The sequence below is a fragment of the Poecilia reticulata genome, linkage group LG3 (genome assembly GCF_000633615.1).
Source record: "Poecilia reticulata strain Guanapo linkage group LG3, Guppy_female_1.0+MT, whole genome shotgun sequence".
In the NCBI taxonomy this organism is placed as follows: domain Eukaryota; kingdom Metazoa; phylum Chordata; class Actinopteri; order Cyprinodontiformes; family Poeciliidae; genus Poecilia; species Poecilia reticulata.
In genome coordinates, this window is record NC_024333.1 from 13307643 (window position 1) to 13325346 (window position 17704).

At 36.8% G+C, this 17704-nt stretch overlaps 1 protein-coding gene across 10 annotated transcripts in view; it reads left to right on the forward strand.

The window, feature by feature from the left end:
- Positions 1-17704, forward strand: part of tmc3 (transmembrane channel like 3) — a 120931-nt gene that overhangs the window by 13052 nt on the left and 90175 nt on the right. For 5 of the 10 annotated variants that reach the window (XM_008405084.2, XM_017304092.1, XM_008405082.2 and 2 more), the window contains 8 exons: positions 9214-9295; positions 9497-9603; positions 13916-14014; positions 14320-14462; positions 14563-14710; positions 14839-14882; positions 16142-16289; positions 16651-16760. In XM_008405084.2, the coding sequence (XP_008403306.1) occupies positions 9214-9295; positions 9497-9603; positions 13916-14014; positions 14320-14462; positions 14563-14710; positions 14839-14882; positions 16142-16289; positions 16651-16760 (881 nt within the window). Of the gene's footprint in view, positions 1-7807; positions 9296-9496; positions 9604-13374; positions 13529-13915; positions 14015-14319; positions 14463-14562; positions 14711-14838; positions 14883-16141; positions 16290-16650; positions 16761-17704 lie in introns of those variants that run through there. The other 5 variants (XM_008405086.2, XM_008405083.2, XM_017304093.1 and 2 more) reach the window with 5 other exon arrangements.

Below are 17704 nucleotides of genomic sequence, written 5' to 3' on the forward strand. Positions count from 1 at the left end.
TCTTTTATCTCTTAAAATGACTCCACAAACTATCACTATTGCTTCTACATCGTCATCCGTGTTTGGTCATTCTAAATTCCCGTATGCTATGTTGGGAGTTTTGTGGATTTTCTTCTGGAATCGTAATGTTTGTTACTGGAATCGGTTCCTGTTACTCCTGGCGTGTAGCTGGAGACATGAACCGACCGAACATGTTGTACTTTTATCAGCTCTGTGGTCACAGACGTTTGGAGAATCGGCCGACAATTCTTACATCTTGCCATCTAAACCAGACTTAAGATTCACCAGCTCTACTCATCTCCTCTCGACCACTGCCCAAACACTCTCTGACTCTGGTCGCTATGGTAACGTTTAGATATTCCATCAAAATAAGATACAGATGCGCCACAAAAACGAACTTTTTACTTTTGTGAAAATTTTAACTCACGATAATGACTAATGGGAGCTCTGAGCTTGTTTCTCTGCAACGAGACGGTCCCATCTGGGAGTGATGGGAGACGATGACACCCGAAGAGTTGCTTATATCCACAGCCTGCTTGGTCTTTATGTGGCGAAGCGGCTTGAAGCTTCATTGCCTCATTAGCAGCCGGTCGCCGCATGTTACGCAGAGCGGCTTTTAAGTTGGAGTCACCTACCGGTCCGGGATAAATCCATTCTGCTGTCTCTTCTCTGGCCTTTTCCCCTTTGCAAAGAAACTTTCCAAAGACATCTGATCTGTTTCTTACTCATTTTGCTAATTGTGGGCTCAGTGTTGGCCCACGAGTAACCGAGAGAATCTGGTTAAAGGATTTTCAAAATAAAAGATCGTCCAGACTCAAATAACGCATAAAACGGAAATATTTAATGATTTCTTGCGCAGCCCAGTGCCAATTGGTCCACGGACAGGTACCGGTCCACGGACCGGGGGTTGGGGACCACAGCTTTACATGATAGAGGGAAAATAAATCAACCAGCAAGCAAAATAAAAATTATATTACAGTTATAAAATAAGAAAAAATGACAGATTATGTTTGAGTTATTAGTCAAACTCAACTCTCAACAAATAAGCTGTTAGCCTTGATTAAAAGGAACTAATCATTTTAGCATTTTCCAGTTTTTTGTAAATTTACTTCAGATTATAGGACCATAAAAACTGAATTCTGCTTCTTCATATTTGGTTCTGGGGATACAGTGTAGACTTGAATGAGAATACCTGGGTGGTCTGAAAAGTTTGTACAACAGGTCTTAATGTATTTTGGTCCTAAGTTATTCATCCATCTTCCGCTTATACGGGGTCGGGTCGTGGGGTTAGCAGCCTAAGTAAGGAGGCCCAGACTTCCCTCTCCCCAGCCATTTTGGTTAGCTTTCCTGGGGGAATCCCAAGGCGTTCCCAGGCCAGATGAGAAACATAGTCCCTCCAGCGTGTCCTGGGTCTTCCTGTGGGTCTCCTCCCAGTGGGACATGCCTGGAACACCTCACCAGAGAGTCATCCGGGAGGCATTCTACACTCAAATATTTACCGCTAACTTTTAAGATTTATGTAATTTTTTTACATGACAAATTTCCACTCACTATTTTTAGATCATTTTAATGCACACTCATCAAATAAGCCTTAGATTACTCATATTCATCGGTGTAATAAAGCACATATATTTTAAAAGCAAAATCCTCAGGTTTAGGTATTTAGTAATATTAAAGTTTAGTTATATTTCATTAATAATGAATGTATTTATGTCAAATACATAAAGAATATAGTTGAAATTGCATCATATTCAAGTTACCTATACAGTTTAAATAGCATGAATGTTTTTCAATATGGTTTATTGCATAATTTGGTTATGCAATAAACCAAATTAATCAAAATTCATCACATTTATGCAATTCCTTCCCATTCAGTCAATCGTCGTGATGCAAATATTTAAGTCTAACTTTTAAGATTTATGTAATTTTATTACATGACAAATTTCCATTTACCTGTTTTAGATAATTTTAATACACACCTATCAAATAAACTTTACATGATTCATATCCATCAGTTTAATAAATCCTATTTATTTTAGTTGCATAATCCTTAGCTTTATGTATTTAGTGTTATTATATTGTTGTTATTTTGAATTAATGAGTATTTCAAATACATAAAGTATATTGTTTGAATTGCATAATTATCACGTTACCTATGCAAATTAAATAGCATATATTCCTTTGATTTACGTGTCATTTATACGGTAAACCAAATTAATCAAAATTCATCAGTCAATTGTGATGGTAAATGGACTGAACTTATATTGAACCTTTCCAATCATTTTTGACCACTCAAAACACTTTACACTTGAGTCATATTTATCCATTTGCACTCACATTTGCACACCGACGCATATGGAGAGTCATTTCAGGCAAAATTAAATAAATAAATAGGGAAATAAAAAATAGGAGTAATTGGCATCTTTATTCCTACTAATATTTATTCATTTATACGTTTATTTTTTTCACTTCCTAATTTTCCTTATTAATTTACCCTTTTCACATTTTCAATTTTAAATTTTCATTGATCATTTTCCAATTTTCCATTTAATTTATCCTTTTTCAATTTTCCTTTTTTCATTTACCCTTTTCCCAGTGTCTGGGAAATAATATGATAATGAGGAGGGGTGGCATCATCAGGCTACAACATCTCCCAATTGGTTGGTTAGCATCGCACCATACTTTGCTTCAAGAAAGATGGCAACCTACCACCGGCTTATCAGTGAGCCGGAGCTTGGCAACTTCTTTAGAAAATAGTGTTATAACTCCTGACTTTATTATTTTTTATGTGGACGCTCAGACAGAACATGTTTCAGTTAGCAGCTCTCATGGACTCATGGAGGTTCACCGTCTGGGTATTCATAGTTTTGACAAAGCAGCCGCTAACGTTGGCTTACAATTAAAGCTTTGGGAGTCCTCCGCTTGGCCAGACATTGGAACTCTAGAGGCAATTCTATGGAGCATCGAAGAATGAGTTGTTTTGCTTCGCTGAGAGAATGAGAATGGCAAGCCTTGGAGATCTGCATTGGAGGCCATCTTTCCATTACCTTACATCCACCACTGCTGTCCATCCAGAGAGGCCATTAAGGTGAGCAGTGTGTGGGTATATCTGTCTGGTATATATTGTATTTTGTGGTTACCTACACAGTCATGAAAACATGAAAGATATTGTACCGTACATTAAACTGATGAAGACATTTTAAGAAAACTGTGACGATATATTTTTTAATGGCTGTTCATATCTCTAGTACAAAGCAAGGTGTTATTTAGGTTTATACAGTTATAGATTCTGTTTTCCTCTCTCTTATCTGCTTACATGCACACGCTGCAGCTTACATAATCATGTTTCATGTGACTGTCGCCAGTCAGAAATAACCGACCAGACTGAACAGACTGAAATTGATGACAGTACCTTTTAGGGTGTGTGCAGAATGCAGTGGATAAAAGCTAAACTCGCGCTGCAATGTTTGCCTCACTTGGGTGGGGAATTCACTCTTTTGGTCACCCCTAAGGTGTACCAAGTGTGGCTCAACACTGGAATGTAACTCTGTATCTGTTCCATTTGTATGACTTGCAAGGCTTGTAATATTTTATAATTTTTTGGCATTAAAGCCTGTCTTTATACTTAACCAAATCTCATTATTTCTCAAGGTAATAGCACTTAAGGGATCTGGTCGGTTCCTGAAACTGGTTAACGAACTTGGGTGGTGTGCAGTTTCATTAGTCAAAAATGAATAAACTAAACCACGTTGAGAACCGCTACTCTAGTATATGTAATTGAGTAAATGTAGTTAGTAGGCCTGTCATGATAAACAATAAATCAAACGAACGTGATCGACCTCATTTAAATTTATCGGCTTATCGCCTTTTTCTCTTTCTATTGATGACCCTGGACGAAAAAAAGGCTCAACTCCGGTGCTCTCCACTGACTCCTCCTTTCCTCATTTCTTTAGCGTAATTCCCAGCTCACACTATACGATCTTAGAACTGTCCGCTGATTATCGGCCCATTTTCAAAACCTGAGATCACATATGAGCCAACAGAAATCCTACATATAACGGGTTCGATCGTGCCGTTTGGTGTCCAACAATGGGTACAAAATAATGGCCACAAGTCCAGTTAACTAATTTTAAAACCAGGCATTAATCAATGTTTTACTACAATCTACCTGCAATGCATGTGGCCAGTGTGAAGTCCTGACCGAATGAATATCATTATAACCTATTTATGTCACGTTAACGATGAACAGCTGAAAAGTTACCAGGTATACTGCGGTAGCAATTTCGCTCCTTTCCTGGTCATTTCTGTGGATATTCTTTGATTCCCCTCCGTGCTGATTGCCTACTGGTCACATTCGACCAGTGGTAGGAAGTAATGAAGTACAAGTACTTCGTTACTGTACTTAAGTACAATTTTTGTGTATCTGTACTTTATAAGTAGATTTAATAATGGATACTTTCTACTTTTACTCCACTACATTTTACAGTAAGTATCTGTACTTTCTACTTCACTACATTTCTACAAAAGTGTTACTCGTTACATCCAAGTCTCGTTGCTCTTTTTTTCCGTTAAAATATGAAGTTCAGGGACTTAAGGTGGCGCCGTAAAATTCGAGCAATAACGTGACTTACGTCTCTGACTGAGCGGTTTAAAATATTTAATATTTAAATATTGAACACAACCATAAGTGAACACTCATTATTCAAACAGTTTGAAATAACTGTTAGGGTTGCTATTAAAAAAAACAAAATGGCAAGTTTGTTCAGTTCTACCTTGTACTACACATTTCTATCCACTTCAGCGGTCATGTTGAAGAATCTTCAGTGTAATATGAAACCAAAAAATAAAATGGGTCCAAAACCTTTAATAATTACTGTATTCTATTTTTGTAGCTTTGTTCTATGAAGATTATATTGAGTTTAAGCTATTTCAAGCCCCAAACAATCCAGTTTATTGTCTCTAGGATATTTGAATAAATTAGAACTGCACAGATTAGAAGGAATACAGCTTTATTCAGCTTCATTAGAACCGGATCAGATGGCCAGAATTTAGTTACTTCAAACCAGTAATATACAGATTGTTCTTGCACACCAAAGTTATAAGAACATCGGCCAGATTTTGTTAAATGAATGTGTCACCAGTGCATTTGACCAGGTGTTCTCTGCACCAGAAAGGTGAAGGCCTCTGGACATCCTGAAGTTGTGAACCCACTGGGAGTCTGTGAAGGATGACACTGAGACAAAAGACGTACAGTTGTGACAGTTTAACATCTGAAAACATACATGATAAAAACATTAATTAATGTGTGGTGCCAACAAGCTGTAGTTTTGACAAAAACAAGAGGTTTCATAGCAGTAATATTTAATAAATTAGAATGAGTTACAAGGAGACTTGTACTTTTTAAAAATAACATTTAAGCAGGTAAACATATTTTTCACTGCTGATGCAATATTCTAAACCTAAATGCCATGTTTTCAATAATTCTAACCAAGAAGTCAGCACTGACATGAATAAAAGTTTTGAAAGGTCTGTGTAATTACTCTATGAAGGGTTTATTTGTGAGCTGTATAACTGCAATATATTAACTTTTCATTAACACTAATTGATTAAATATGAGTGTAGTTGGAAAATAATTAACGTTAGTTTACCTAGCAACATCTGGGCAAGCGGAGGACTCTAGGAGCTTCAATTGTAAACCGACGTCAGTCCAAACCACGAACACCCAGACAAAACTCTGGTGAACCTCAGAGTCCGTAAGAGTCGCTAACATGTTCTGTCTGAGTGTCCACACAAAAAATAATAGTCAGGAGTTGTAACACTATTTTCTAAATAAGATGCCAAGCTCCAGCTCACTGATAAGCCAGAGGTAGGTCAACGTTTTTCTTGAAGCAAAGTATGGTGTGATGCTAACCAACCAACTGGGAGAAGTTGTAGCCTGATGACTCTGCCCCTCCTCATTATCATATTATCATTTACCCCTTTCCCATTAACTGGGAAAAAGAGTAAATGAAAAAAAGAAAATTGAAAAAGGATAAATGAAAAATAATAAATAGAAATGGAAAATTGAAAAAGGATAAATGAAAATAGAAAATGGGAAAAGGATAAATTAATAAGGAAGAATATGTATAAATGAATAAATATAAATAGTAATAAAGATGCCAATTACGCTTTTTTTTTTACTTCTCTATTTAATTTTGGCTGAAATGGCTCTCCATAGCAGATCAGTAGACCATGCCCAGAGGCACATTGAAGTACAAGTACTTCGTTACTGTACTTAAGTACAGTTTTCGTGTATCTGTACTTTACTTAAGTAGATTTAATAATGGATACTTTCGACTTTTACTCCACTACATTTTACAGTAAGTATCTGTACTTTCTACTTCACTACATTTCTACTAAACTGTCTCGTTACTCGTTACATCCAAGTCGCGTTGCTCTTTTTGTCCGTTAAAATGTGAAGTTCAGGGATTTAAGGTGGCGCCGTAAAATCCAAGCAATAACGTGACTTAGTGTCTGTTGTCACCCATCGCCTCCACCTTTACTCGCACGCGGAGCTCCAGACATGCGCAGTGGTTTCCTCTGAGCGTCAGTAATATAATAGTCCTGAAGCGCTGCATAAATCATAAGATATGGCGACATGTAAAATCAGCAGCGCTTCGCTTTCACAGACGGTGGGACTTCGTCCAATTTTTAACGTCACTTGGAAGGAAAACTTAAAGACAGGTAAGCTCCGTGGACATGATGCTAGCAGAGCTAGCTGTACTGACTGAGACACATGTTGCATCTGCGATGACTGACATGTCACAGATATGGGACAACGCTGTGACCAAAGTGCAATATAGTAATATGACATTCATGGACGATCCGATTCTTCTGGACGGATCTTGACTAAGTCCTATAGTGCTGAAGCCTCACTGAGAGCCGTTCTTTGTTCTTGTAATGCTCTGCGTACACTGCAGTAGCTATTTTATTTCATTAAAATATCTTTATATTTAATTGGTGAATAAATAAAACAAGAACGTAAGAATGCAGAGCATGCTCATTGCTCTTTGTTTTCGTCACCTGTCATGGTGGCAGACGTTGCAGCAGGAGGGAGGATGAGAACAGTCACGGTGCTCCTCCTGCTTGGTTACTTCTTCCTTATTGGGCCTTGGACAGTGTTCATAGTTGAGCGTTGTTAATTGCTATGTTTAATGGTGCAGACAATTATTATTTCTGACATTGGCAATATGGGCAACCGCCCAGGGTGTTATTTTTTTAGGGATGGCAGGAGATCTGTGTATTGTGGCACAGAGATGAAAGCAAAACAGAATGAAGAAGAGTTTGAATTGATACTGATTACATTTATTTCAGTTCTAAGTATTTAATATCTAGGTGGGAAAGTGAATCTTTCAGATCAATTTGAGAAGCAGTTTTGATAGGTGCACTTAATTTTATTGTCATGTAGCACGGGGTGCTGGTTTTGATTTGGTCTTGGGTTCAGTGGTCCAGACTACAACTCTGCTACGTGGCTCCTTGGTTCCACTCAGTCTATTATCAGTTGGATTTCTTTCAAAATAAATGTGTGGCAAAAAAAGTGAAGTTTAAGTTATGTTAGGACAGGAGACGAGATGTTTCCATCCCTGAAATTATGATGCATAGAATCATATATCTAAGTCTAAACTATGTTACAGAATAAACGCAATAAAAACATGTTTTATCTGTGGCATATCAGTACACTTAATAATATTAGTGATTAGGTAATGCATTCAGGAAGTACTTTTACTTTTAATACTTAAGTATTTTTAAAAGCCAGTACTTTTTTACTTTTACTTAAGTAAAATGTTAATGTGGTACTTTGACTTTTACTTAAGTACATTTTTTGAGTACTTTCTCCACCACTGCCCCCAACCTTCCATTCACAAGAAGACTACCCACAAAGCCACAGTCGCATATCCGTCACATGGAACTGCATGCTGGGGAAAGTACATTCTTCTTTTACCATCTTAAGACTGATGACAGCCAACTTAAAGGGACTTTCCTGACACCTCCTGATGCAGGACATTGTGTCTGATTCCCCATTTCATTTCTCATAACTTCAATAAAAACCATTCACATATAACAGAATCTTGTTTGTTTTAGAACTTTAATTAGACTTTGTTAGTACATATTAACTAATCACATTCAGTACATTCTAGAATTGATTAGATGATGTAGATAATTAATTTAAAGGCACATATATATAAAAATATGAGATTTTGAGTAAAATTAAACGGATGTAAATGCATAAAACCTAACTCTGGCACAAATTATTCCTCTTCTTTTACCGTTTTGGCAGACAACTTAAAGAAACATTACTGCCTACTGGTGCAAGACATGATTTTTGTTTTCCTATTTCACTTATCATAACTTGAAGGAAAACCAAACAAAATTTTTAAAAAACAGATTCTTGTTTGTTTTACAACTGCAAAATGTCTTAGAATATGCTAACTAACTCCAATCCACATATATTAGAATTTATTAGATTACGTAGACAATAAATTAAAAGGCATTTATATAAAAATATGAGTTTCTACATAAAATAAAATCAACTAGATGTAAATGCATAAACTTAACTCTGCCACTAATCATTTCTATGAGTGTAACCAGATGCTCGAGCCACCTCAACTAGTTCCTCTCAACGTGAAAGAGCAGCAGTTCTACTCTGAGTTTCTCCCGGATGACTGAGCTTCTCACCCTCAGCAGGGTCCTGGAGGGCGCATGGGAGTTTGCCCAACCAGTCTACATGTGTTTTGTGGACTTGGAGAAGGCGTTAGACTGAGTCCCTTGGAAAGCCATGGAAAAGGGTAGAGTAGTTTAAGTATCTTGGGATCTTGTTCACGAATGAGGGAAAAATGGAGCAGTAGATCAACAGGCCTATTATGGTGAAGAGAAAACTGAGTCAAAAAGCGAAGCTCTCAATTTACCGGTCAATCTACTTTCCCACCCTCATCTATGGTCATGAGGTTTGGGTCATGACCAAAAGAACAAGATCACGGATACAAGCAGCCGAAATTAGTTTTCTCCGAAGGATGTCTGGGCTCTCCCTTGGAGATAGATTTAGGATAAAATATGATAAACTACAATGGATTGAACTGAAGAGAATTTAGAACTTTAGAACAAGATCTTATCTTCTGCATTGTGCTAATGCCACTGTTCTGGCTTTGTGCTTTTTTCAACTTTTCTCCTCTGTAGCTGCTGAAAAAACTTTACCGTGTGCTTTACAACATTGTTGTTACATTCATTCCGTGGGAAGTGAGGATCAAAAAAATTGAAAGTAAGTAATGTTTTTCTGCAGAGTCAAAGTGATGCTGCTATAAGTGTGTTGCCTTTTCTTCCCTTGTTTCTGTACGTTTTGTTTTAAAGGGCAGAATTATTTATAATCTAATTAGTGTTTGCTGCCATCAGGGGAAAAAATAAATTACAGTATTTTAAATGTTTTCCATAAATTTTTAGTAGCATTTTTATTTTTCTTGAGGTCACTTTGGATCAGGCGTGGCCTCCTATTTTATCTTTCTTCGCTGGTTGTTTGGGATAAACATCGTCCTCACCATCATGACAGGATCTTTTGTGGTCCTACCAGAGGTCAGTGTCCATAGTCTCAGTTGAAAATGCAAATTCACATTTACATATACTGAACCAAACTTTAGCAAAGGCAAAAATAACTATAAAGTGTGCATTTCCTGCGAAAATGCAAGTGTCAATGCTGAATGCTTTTGTTGAAAATACCAAAACATTTGAAGTTAACTGCTGAAGACGTGCAGAAATGTCAGAAATGGGCAGAAGCACCAGAACAAATTATAATCCTGCAAAGTGCTTAAATGGTATCATAACAGAAAAACTGTTGAAGAGCAGTAATAGCTTTTGGACAATGCAAAAATTACACCCACATAGTATTAGAAGTAATATATTGTACGCGATGTAAAAACCAACCTCATGTAAAACCTAAAATTTGAAAAGGACAGAAATTTTCCCTAATCCTTCTGATAAAAATGATGGGTGAATGAAAGCCATACCGACATTTGTAGAGGCATTGTTTAGCATGGTGACTACAAAAATCATGCGGAAAAAAACAATGTCAAAAGCTCAACTTATTCCCAGGTGTTAAACAGCATAAAAGCTGTTAAACAGCCCAACTTCAAAATGGCCACTGCTTTGTTTCCTCCATGACAGCTCTGAAACTGGATGATTGATTGCTATTAATAGGCAGGACCTGAAACATTAACTGTGAAACACAACGGACATTTTATATTGTAATTCTCAATTCTGCTACATGATGGAGCGGTTTCCCCCATAGGATGAAAAATACATAAAAAGCTGAATATTATAAAAAGTATGAAGGTTATTAATACCAAGAGATAAATCCGGCTTTAGGAGAGCAAGCTGACTAGTATAAAAGTTGAATGGTGAAAATAGCACAAAGTATGCAGGAAAAGAAGCGCAAAGGTGGAGACGGCCAGGTTTAAATATTCTGTGCTCCAAATTAACAGATCAGTAACACCTGTAAAGAGGAGGAGCTCAAGGGCAGACACCAAAAACACCTGCAACCCACCTCATAAGGCCCAGGGCCGTAACATCCTCTACTAAGCAAGGTCCTTTCTATTCCGGTTTCTGTAGTCATAACTTGATTGGTCGTAGGTTATAGCAGTGTTTTTCAACCTTTTTTGAGCCAAGGTACATTGTTTTAATTGAAAAAATCACGAGGCACCACCAACCAAAAATGTAAGCAAAGATACTCTGTAGCCGCCTATATTACATATAGTCATTATTATCAAAGTATCTTGAATAGGAATCAAATAAACACAAAAAATAATCATATTTTACATTTCTTATTTCAAATTGCACTTAACATGTCCGCTTCAAAAATACACCTGAACAGCCACAACACTGTGGTGTGATGATGCATGAATGTGCTAACATTCATGCATCACTAATTCTCTTGTTTTAATGTAAAATGCTCTGTACCTACTGCCATCTAGTGGTAAGAAAATTACATGATTACACTGCTAGTCACTACTACAGCAAAGACACTCAAAGATGGCATTATTTGCAGATAATAAATTTGTTTTCAAAAAAATYTTTTAAGACCAATTACCGTATTTTCCGGWCTATGAGCGCACCATACTATAAACCGTACCTTCAAATATTTTGGACCCCCCGGAAACTTGCATATATCAGCCTCACCGGGCTACAGGCCGCTGGTATCTCTGCCGCTCTCGGTTTCCCATAAGGACCCAGCAGAGGGCTGCGTCCTAATAACTGCTGGATATATTAAGGACGCAGTTCTCCGTCTCCAAATCCGGTTTTGTTCACGTCGAGTTTATGTTCAGCTGCTTTATTTCCCTCCTGTACTGCCAGATCGATACTCCTCAACTTAGAAGCTTCATCATATGAGTTTGAAAACATTTCTCTGTTGCACCTGCTGCTAGCATGGCTGCTAGCATGTGCTTGTTCCAAATGAAAATTAGCGCGTTCTTCTTTGATTTCCAATTTTGACTTCCAATGATTCACTTCCTGCTAAAGAGCCCCCTGGTGGTTGAAGAAAAATCCACAGAAAAGCCACATGTTCAAAGTGTAGGAAAGACGTAGCAGCTTATAGTCTGGAAAATACGGTAGGTGAAATTGGATAATTTCCACGGCACACCTGACGGTCACTCACGGTACACTAGTGTGCTGTGGCACAGTGGTTGAAAAACACTGGATTATAGGACGAGAGTAAACAGCAACATTTAGTTTATCCTCCATAGTTTGGTTTTTTCTCAGATCACGTCAGAAAATTCACCACTATCACTGATTGGTTGATAGTCTGCATTGAGTGGCGAAAGTTGGGATTTTCCAACTCCAGCATTGGACTTGTGCCAAATGCTCAAAACACTTCAAATTGTGCCGCACTGAATGCACGAATCGTGCCGTGACGCGCTCTAGACAGGCCTCCACATAGACTTTGAATTTAAACCAGCTGCGCCTGACACGTTTGGTGTAAATACAGCATTAGAAGAAAATATATTCCACCAAGACCAGTAAGAAAACATATTTTGTTTCAATTGTTTAACTTGAGGGGGGAAAAAAGCAAAAAAATATTATAAAATATTTGTTCCAAAACAAATTCTGATGACATAAAATATCCCTCATATGAGATATGCTGAAAGCTAGTTCTGATTATGTCATCATGTTGTAGAAGGAGTGTGCCTAAGATTATAATTTAAATTTATATGAATGAAAGGCATTTATCTTAGTACTTCCCAGCCAGATCACGTAATCCTAACGAGGTCTTTATTACATAAAGAAATATCAATCAATCACTGAATCACCCAATTTTATTTATAAAGCACCCTTCATATTAAAAGCAACTCAAGTGCACAATAAAATCAATAAACAATCAATAAAACAAACCCATCGGTCTTTTTATTTGTATTTCTTCAATTAGAATTTCTTTCTGATCCTCTGGTCCAATGATTAAAACTTCTGTTTTGTGGATCTGAGAGGAACAGACTGACCATAAAACAGGGGTGTCCAAAGTGGGTCCTGGAGGCCCGGCATCCTGCATGTTTTAGTTCTCTCCCTGGTTTTACACACCTGCATCTAATGATGGCTCATTAGATGGCCTAAGCAGAACACTGACTTGCTGAGGAGGTTGTTGCCACCACTAGGGAGAGAACTACAACATGCAGGATGCCGGGCCTCCAGGACCCACTTTGGATCTGTGAGATAGGAGCTGAACCACTGAAGAACAGTACCAGAAAGGCCAACCAGATGTTGTAGTCTATTTAAAAGAATTTGGTGATCCACTCTATCATTATAACTAATAAAAAAAACTAAAATTTTTTTACCAAGCATTATGTGAAATTAATTCCATCCAAAATCTGTGTAGCCTTTATTGTGATTCTAAGGACAAAGTAATATGTTAGGAGTGATAAGTTTAGAGTTCTGCCCTTAAATGTTACTAAGCACAGAAATAAATTAGCTCCCTTTAGCCTCTCAGTAACTCATATAACCAACATAAGTCCAAAATGATCACAGTTGATTTATGAGATGTTTGGCTGTGGCTCACAGTGGAGGAGTAATTATAATGAGTAACTGTGAGGCTGAAAATTGGATTCCAGTTTCTTCTCACAACCTTACCTACCAGTCTGTAAATGTTTTTTTTGTCTGTGAATAGGTGATAAGATTTTCAATTTCAAAATACTTTGAGTTTTAATAATAATAAAAAACAATTTAAAAGTAGACTTTTCTGTTCCACTTTATTGTAAGGTATTACAATGTATTACCACTGTTCAAAATGTATAATTCAATTTATAATTCTATTTATTTTGTTTGTTTTTTTCCCTCTGTAAACAATAATTTGTCTTTTTATAGAGCATTATTCATAGCTGAGAACTCATCCCTGGGGAATATGTTCAAACTGCAGAGAACCAAAGAGGAGGAAACACGATGCTGGATTTATTGTTGTTAGTGACATGCAGACACAAGCAATTTCCAGTGGCATTACTTATACTGTCATCCTCGCAGTGTAATATTATAGTTCTGTTTATCTATTTGTATCACCCAGGTTTTAATGACCTTATTATTCTTCACATTCAAAAATTCTTGCATTTTCTATTTTTGTGATTAAAATCATTGACCATCGAACACTAAGGAGGTCCTGTCAGTTTCCTATTTCTTTTTTTTTTTAATACTGTAGATTATGTGACCAGATATGAAATGCTATATGTGTGTGGCTCAGCTAAACTTGACAATATGATGGGGTTTTTTGTAACAAATATGTCATTTCTAGTGTTTCTGTATGGTGTAAATGTTGAAGGTTTGCTGTGTTTCTTTGAGACTCCATCTGTCAGATTTTCCCTGATGCAAGTGCAATAAAATTGATCTTTTCTGTATTTATCTTATCCTGTTCCAGCTGTTGGCTGGAGCTCCATTTGGAACAACAAGAAGTAAAACTATCCCCAAAGAGCATCTTGCATCAGCTCAAGACTTGGACACCATCTGGTCTCTTGGGGCAAGCCTCTCATTCCTCTTACTGTTGGTCAATAACACACTATATATAGACACAATAGATCTTCACTTAAACATGAATTTAGTGCCTCCTTTTTTTCCAGGTCAGTTTAATCAATTTCTTCTACCATAAGTTACTAAGTTATGGTATGATCATTCTTTCTACATCATTCTTTTCCTTGTAGAGTTATATTTAATTTAACATGCAACATACTTTATATTAGCTGTAGTTCTTGTCCCTTTTATTAGAATCATCCTCAATATATACATTTTTATATATAACTGTATTTTGTGTATGATTCACCACAGGGTTACCTGCAGTACTCTGTTTTATTCTATGGTTATTATGGCAGCGTGAGGAAGATTGGCAGTGCTGGCTACCGGCTTCCACTTGCATACTTCCTTGTTGGGATGGCTGTTTTTGCCTACAGTTTCATCATCCTGTTACGCAAGTAATGTTTGTGCTATTTACTACTTATCTAAAGGTTCTTATGTATTTTCAGCTCCAGTTTGTTTACTCTTAAAAAGATTAACATTTAATGTTTCCACCAGAATGGCAAAGAACTCTCGTCTGAGTCTGGTCAGTGCTTCTGATGAAAACTTCACATTCTGTTGGAGAGTTTTCTGTGCCTGGGATTACCTGATTGGTAACCCGGAAGCTGCAGAGTGCAAAGGAGCTGCAATCGTCAACAACATCAGGGTCAGTTATACACTTACACAAAACTCTTGCAAACAATCTAACCTGGATTAAACTCAATTAATCTGAGAATTTAAATCAAAACAAATCTTGAATTTAACAAGTGGGTTGATTCATGTTGTTTTGAACAGGAAGCAATTGTTGAAGAGCAAGAAAAGAAGAAGGATACGAGCCTGTAAGGGTTTTCTGTGTATAACTTTTTTTTTGGCACTATCAAAGACTCCTCTAGTTAAATGAGAGAAAAAAGAAAAAAATGAGCATGTTCCAATTTTAACGGTGTTTCTGAATCAGATTCATAGTGCCTATTATATCTGAGTGGATTCTTGGTCATGTTGGCTTTCAAGAAAAGATAAAAATGTCCTTGATTGATTCTCAGTCCCCTTCAGATTATGAAAGTGAGAATAAAAATCTTTAGCTGTATTTAGACTGGTTGCCCTGAACCTTCCATGTTTATTTCAATCAATTCCTTTAAGGGCTTAAACAAAACTTAAATTGGGTTAGATGGGCCCAGTTAAAAACGGCCACTCCATTGCTGTCCATCACTGTCATTGCAGCCTTTGTAACAAAGAGACAAGAAAAATCAATCATTAAATCAGAGCGATTTTAGATCTCCCCTGTTGTGTTCGGCAGTCCCAACTGGTGGGCCAGTAAATATTTTATTCACATTTTAATGTTTATTTATTTTAATTTAATTAATTTACAGAGAAGTACATTTACATATGTCTTGATTTAAGAAGATGACTTGGCCAGGATTTTTCCCGGATTGGCATTCAAACAAGGGTTTAGACAACTTTTGCTTGAATATGACAAACTTAAATGGAAGGGCCTGCAGAGAGGCAACAAGTCGCCCTGCCCAGTTACTCCTCTGAGCTCTTATTTTCTCTGGTTCTTCCCTGTTTTGCCTGCTGCCATTTTATTTGGATTCATGGTTTTCATTCTGCTCTGGCTCCTTGTGATTTTTTAAAAGTTTTTGTGTTCATCATCTTTCATTAAATATTTACAAAATCTACGGTACTCCACACCTCCGCTTTTCTGCAATTGAGTCCACAATCAACCTACAACACATCATAACAAAAATATTCTAAACTATTGCTTTATCATGAATACTATACTATTATTTGTTTTATTTTCAAATAAAAATAGGCAAAAAATATTTTGTTCTAAAATTATTTTTCCATTGCATTGTATTTTTTTTTATCTTTAGAGAGATGTCTATCTCATTTCCTGCCATAAAAACTATAAAAACAGTACATTCTAAATCTGCCAGGGGATTTTAGGCTTAGCTGCACTTAACGGTGTAATCGCAACATAGACCAGAAAACATCTAGCACTGAGGGTTCACTGATAAAATGTACTGAATGTAAAGCTTTTTTTTTTTTCTTTAAACATTTTTGAGTTCCACTAAATTCATTTGATCAATTGTTTTTTCTTCAGGGCAGTTCTCATCAGTCTGCGTATTTTAGCCAATATCCTGGTTTTGCTGTCACTAGCTGGGAGCATCTACATCATCTATTTTGTGGTGGACCGATCCCAGAAACTGGAGCAGGAAAAGCCAGAGCTGACGTTGTGGGAGAAGAATGAGGTACTGAAGAAAGATATATATTATAATTATTGGTTTCATTTGATTACTTAACATCCAATAGAGGTAGGGACCAATGAAAAGTGGAGACTGAAACTGGAAACAAAACTGAACAAAGGGAAAACAGCACTCAGAGAGAGGATTGTTTCTTTTTTTCTGAGTTTTAGTCAACCTACTTGCTGATCTAACTGGATTTTAGTAAACTGTAGTCGTCCAGTCAGTAACACTTCTTAAAATTTGCAGGTTTCTCACTTTCTGTTGAGCTGTTGTTTTTTATTGTTTTGCTGGGTCTGGTGTAGTTTATTTTGTGAAAGGGACGTGTATCTTTTTTTTTTAAATTGCTGTCTTATTTGTGTCCCTTCAGGTGAGTGTGGTGGTCTCGCTCATCACTATGATTGCCCCTTCTGCTTTTGAGCTGGTTGCCCAGCTGGAGATGTACCACCCAAGAACCTCTCTGAGATTCCAGCTGGCCAGGTAATAATTTAATTGACCATTATCTGCATAATGTATCCCTAGTTGTGAATTCTGATAAAATCTTTTTTAGAATGTAATTTTCCTACTTGCATAACATTAACCAACATCAATATTTTTCACCATGGACATGTAGATTGGAAAAGAAAGGGAATAAAATCTGCTTCTTTTAATTTTTTTGTTTCATTTTTATTTTTACCAAAGTCGAGCTGTTTTTTTTTTTTTTTTTTAATTAATCCATCTTAAGCAGTGTGTGTATCTCCCATTAACACTATTTTGAGATCAATATATTCTAATCCTGGTATTGCCAATTAGTTTATACCCATCATTCCACCTTAGTTTCACCCAGCTGTTCTGTATCCATTTACTGTACTCAACTGATTTACATGTCACATTCACATCACAACATTATTTAAGCTCTTTGGTTTCATACATTCACTGGATTCTTGTGTTAAACTTTTGTTGTTGCCCAGGTCCTTGCTTATTTTCCATGTGTTCTGTAAGTTTATCAATTTTCATTATTGACAATGTCAGCCCCAGAGTATGGAAGGGTGGTACAAAAGAGCTTAGTGAAATTCTGCAGCACCCATTGAACTTTAACATGCTCCAGAGGTAATTTTCAGTACTGTGGTAGAGATTACATTAAATGTTGAAGTAATATTACTGAAGTAATAAAAATCCATACAAGGAATTACTCTGATCATGCAACACATTCTTACCCCCTACTCGTCATATACGGACGCTTGGTCAGGTTCCCTCTTAGTCGCATGTTCAGGAAATGTGTATCCTCTTCTCGTCAGTAATCGACATTCAGGCAGGGTGAATTGAATGTTGAAAGTAAGCAGCAATGAAGATAAAATTACGGCATATATTCAGAGATCTGACATAAAATAAACAACATTGTTAAGCATACAAATACATCAACTGTGAATGGGTTGAAGCACTTT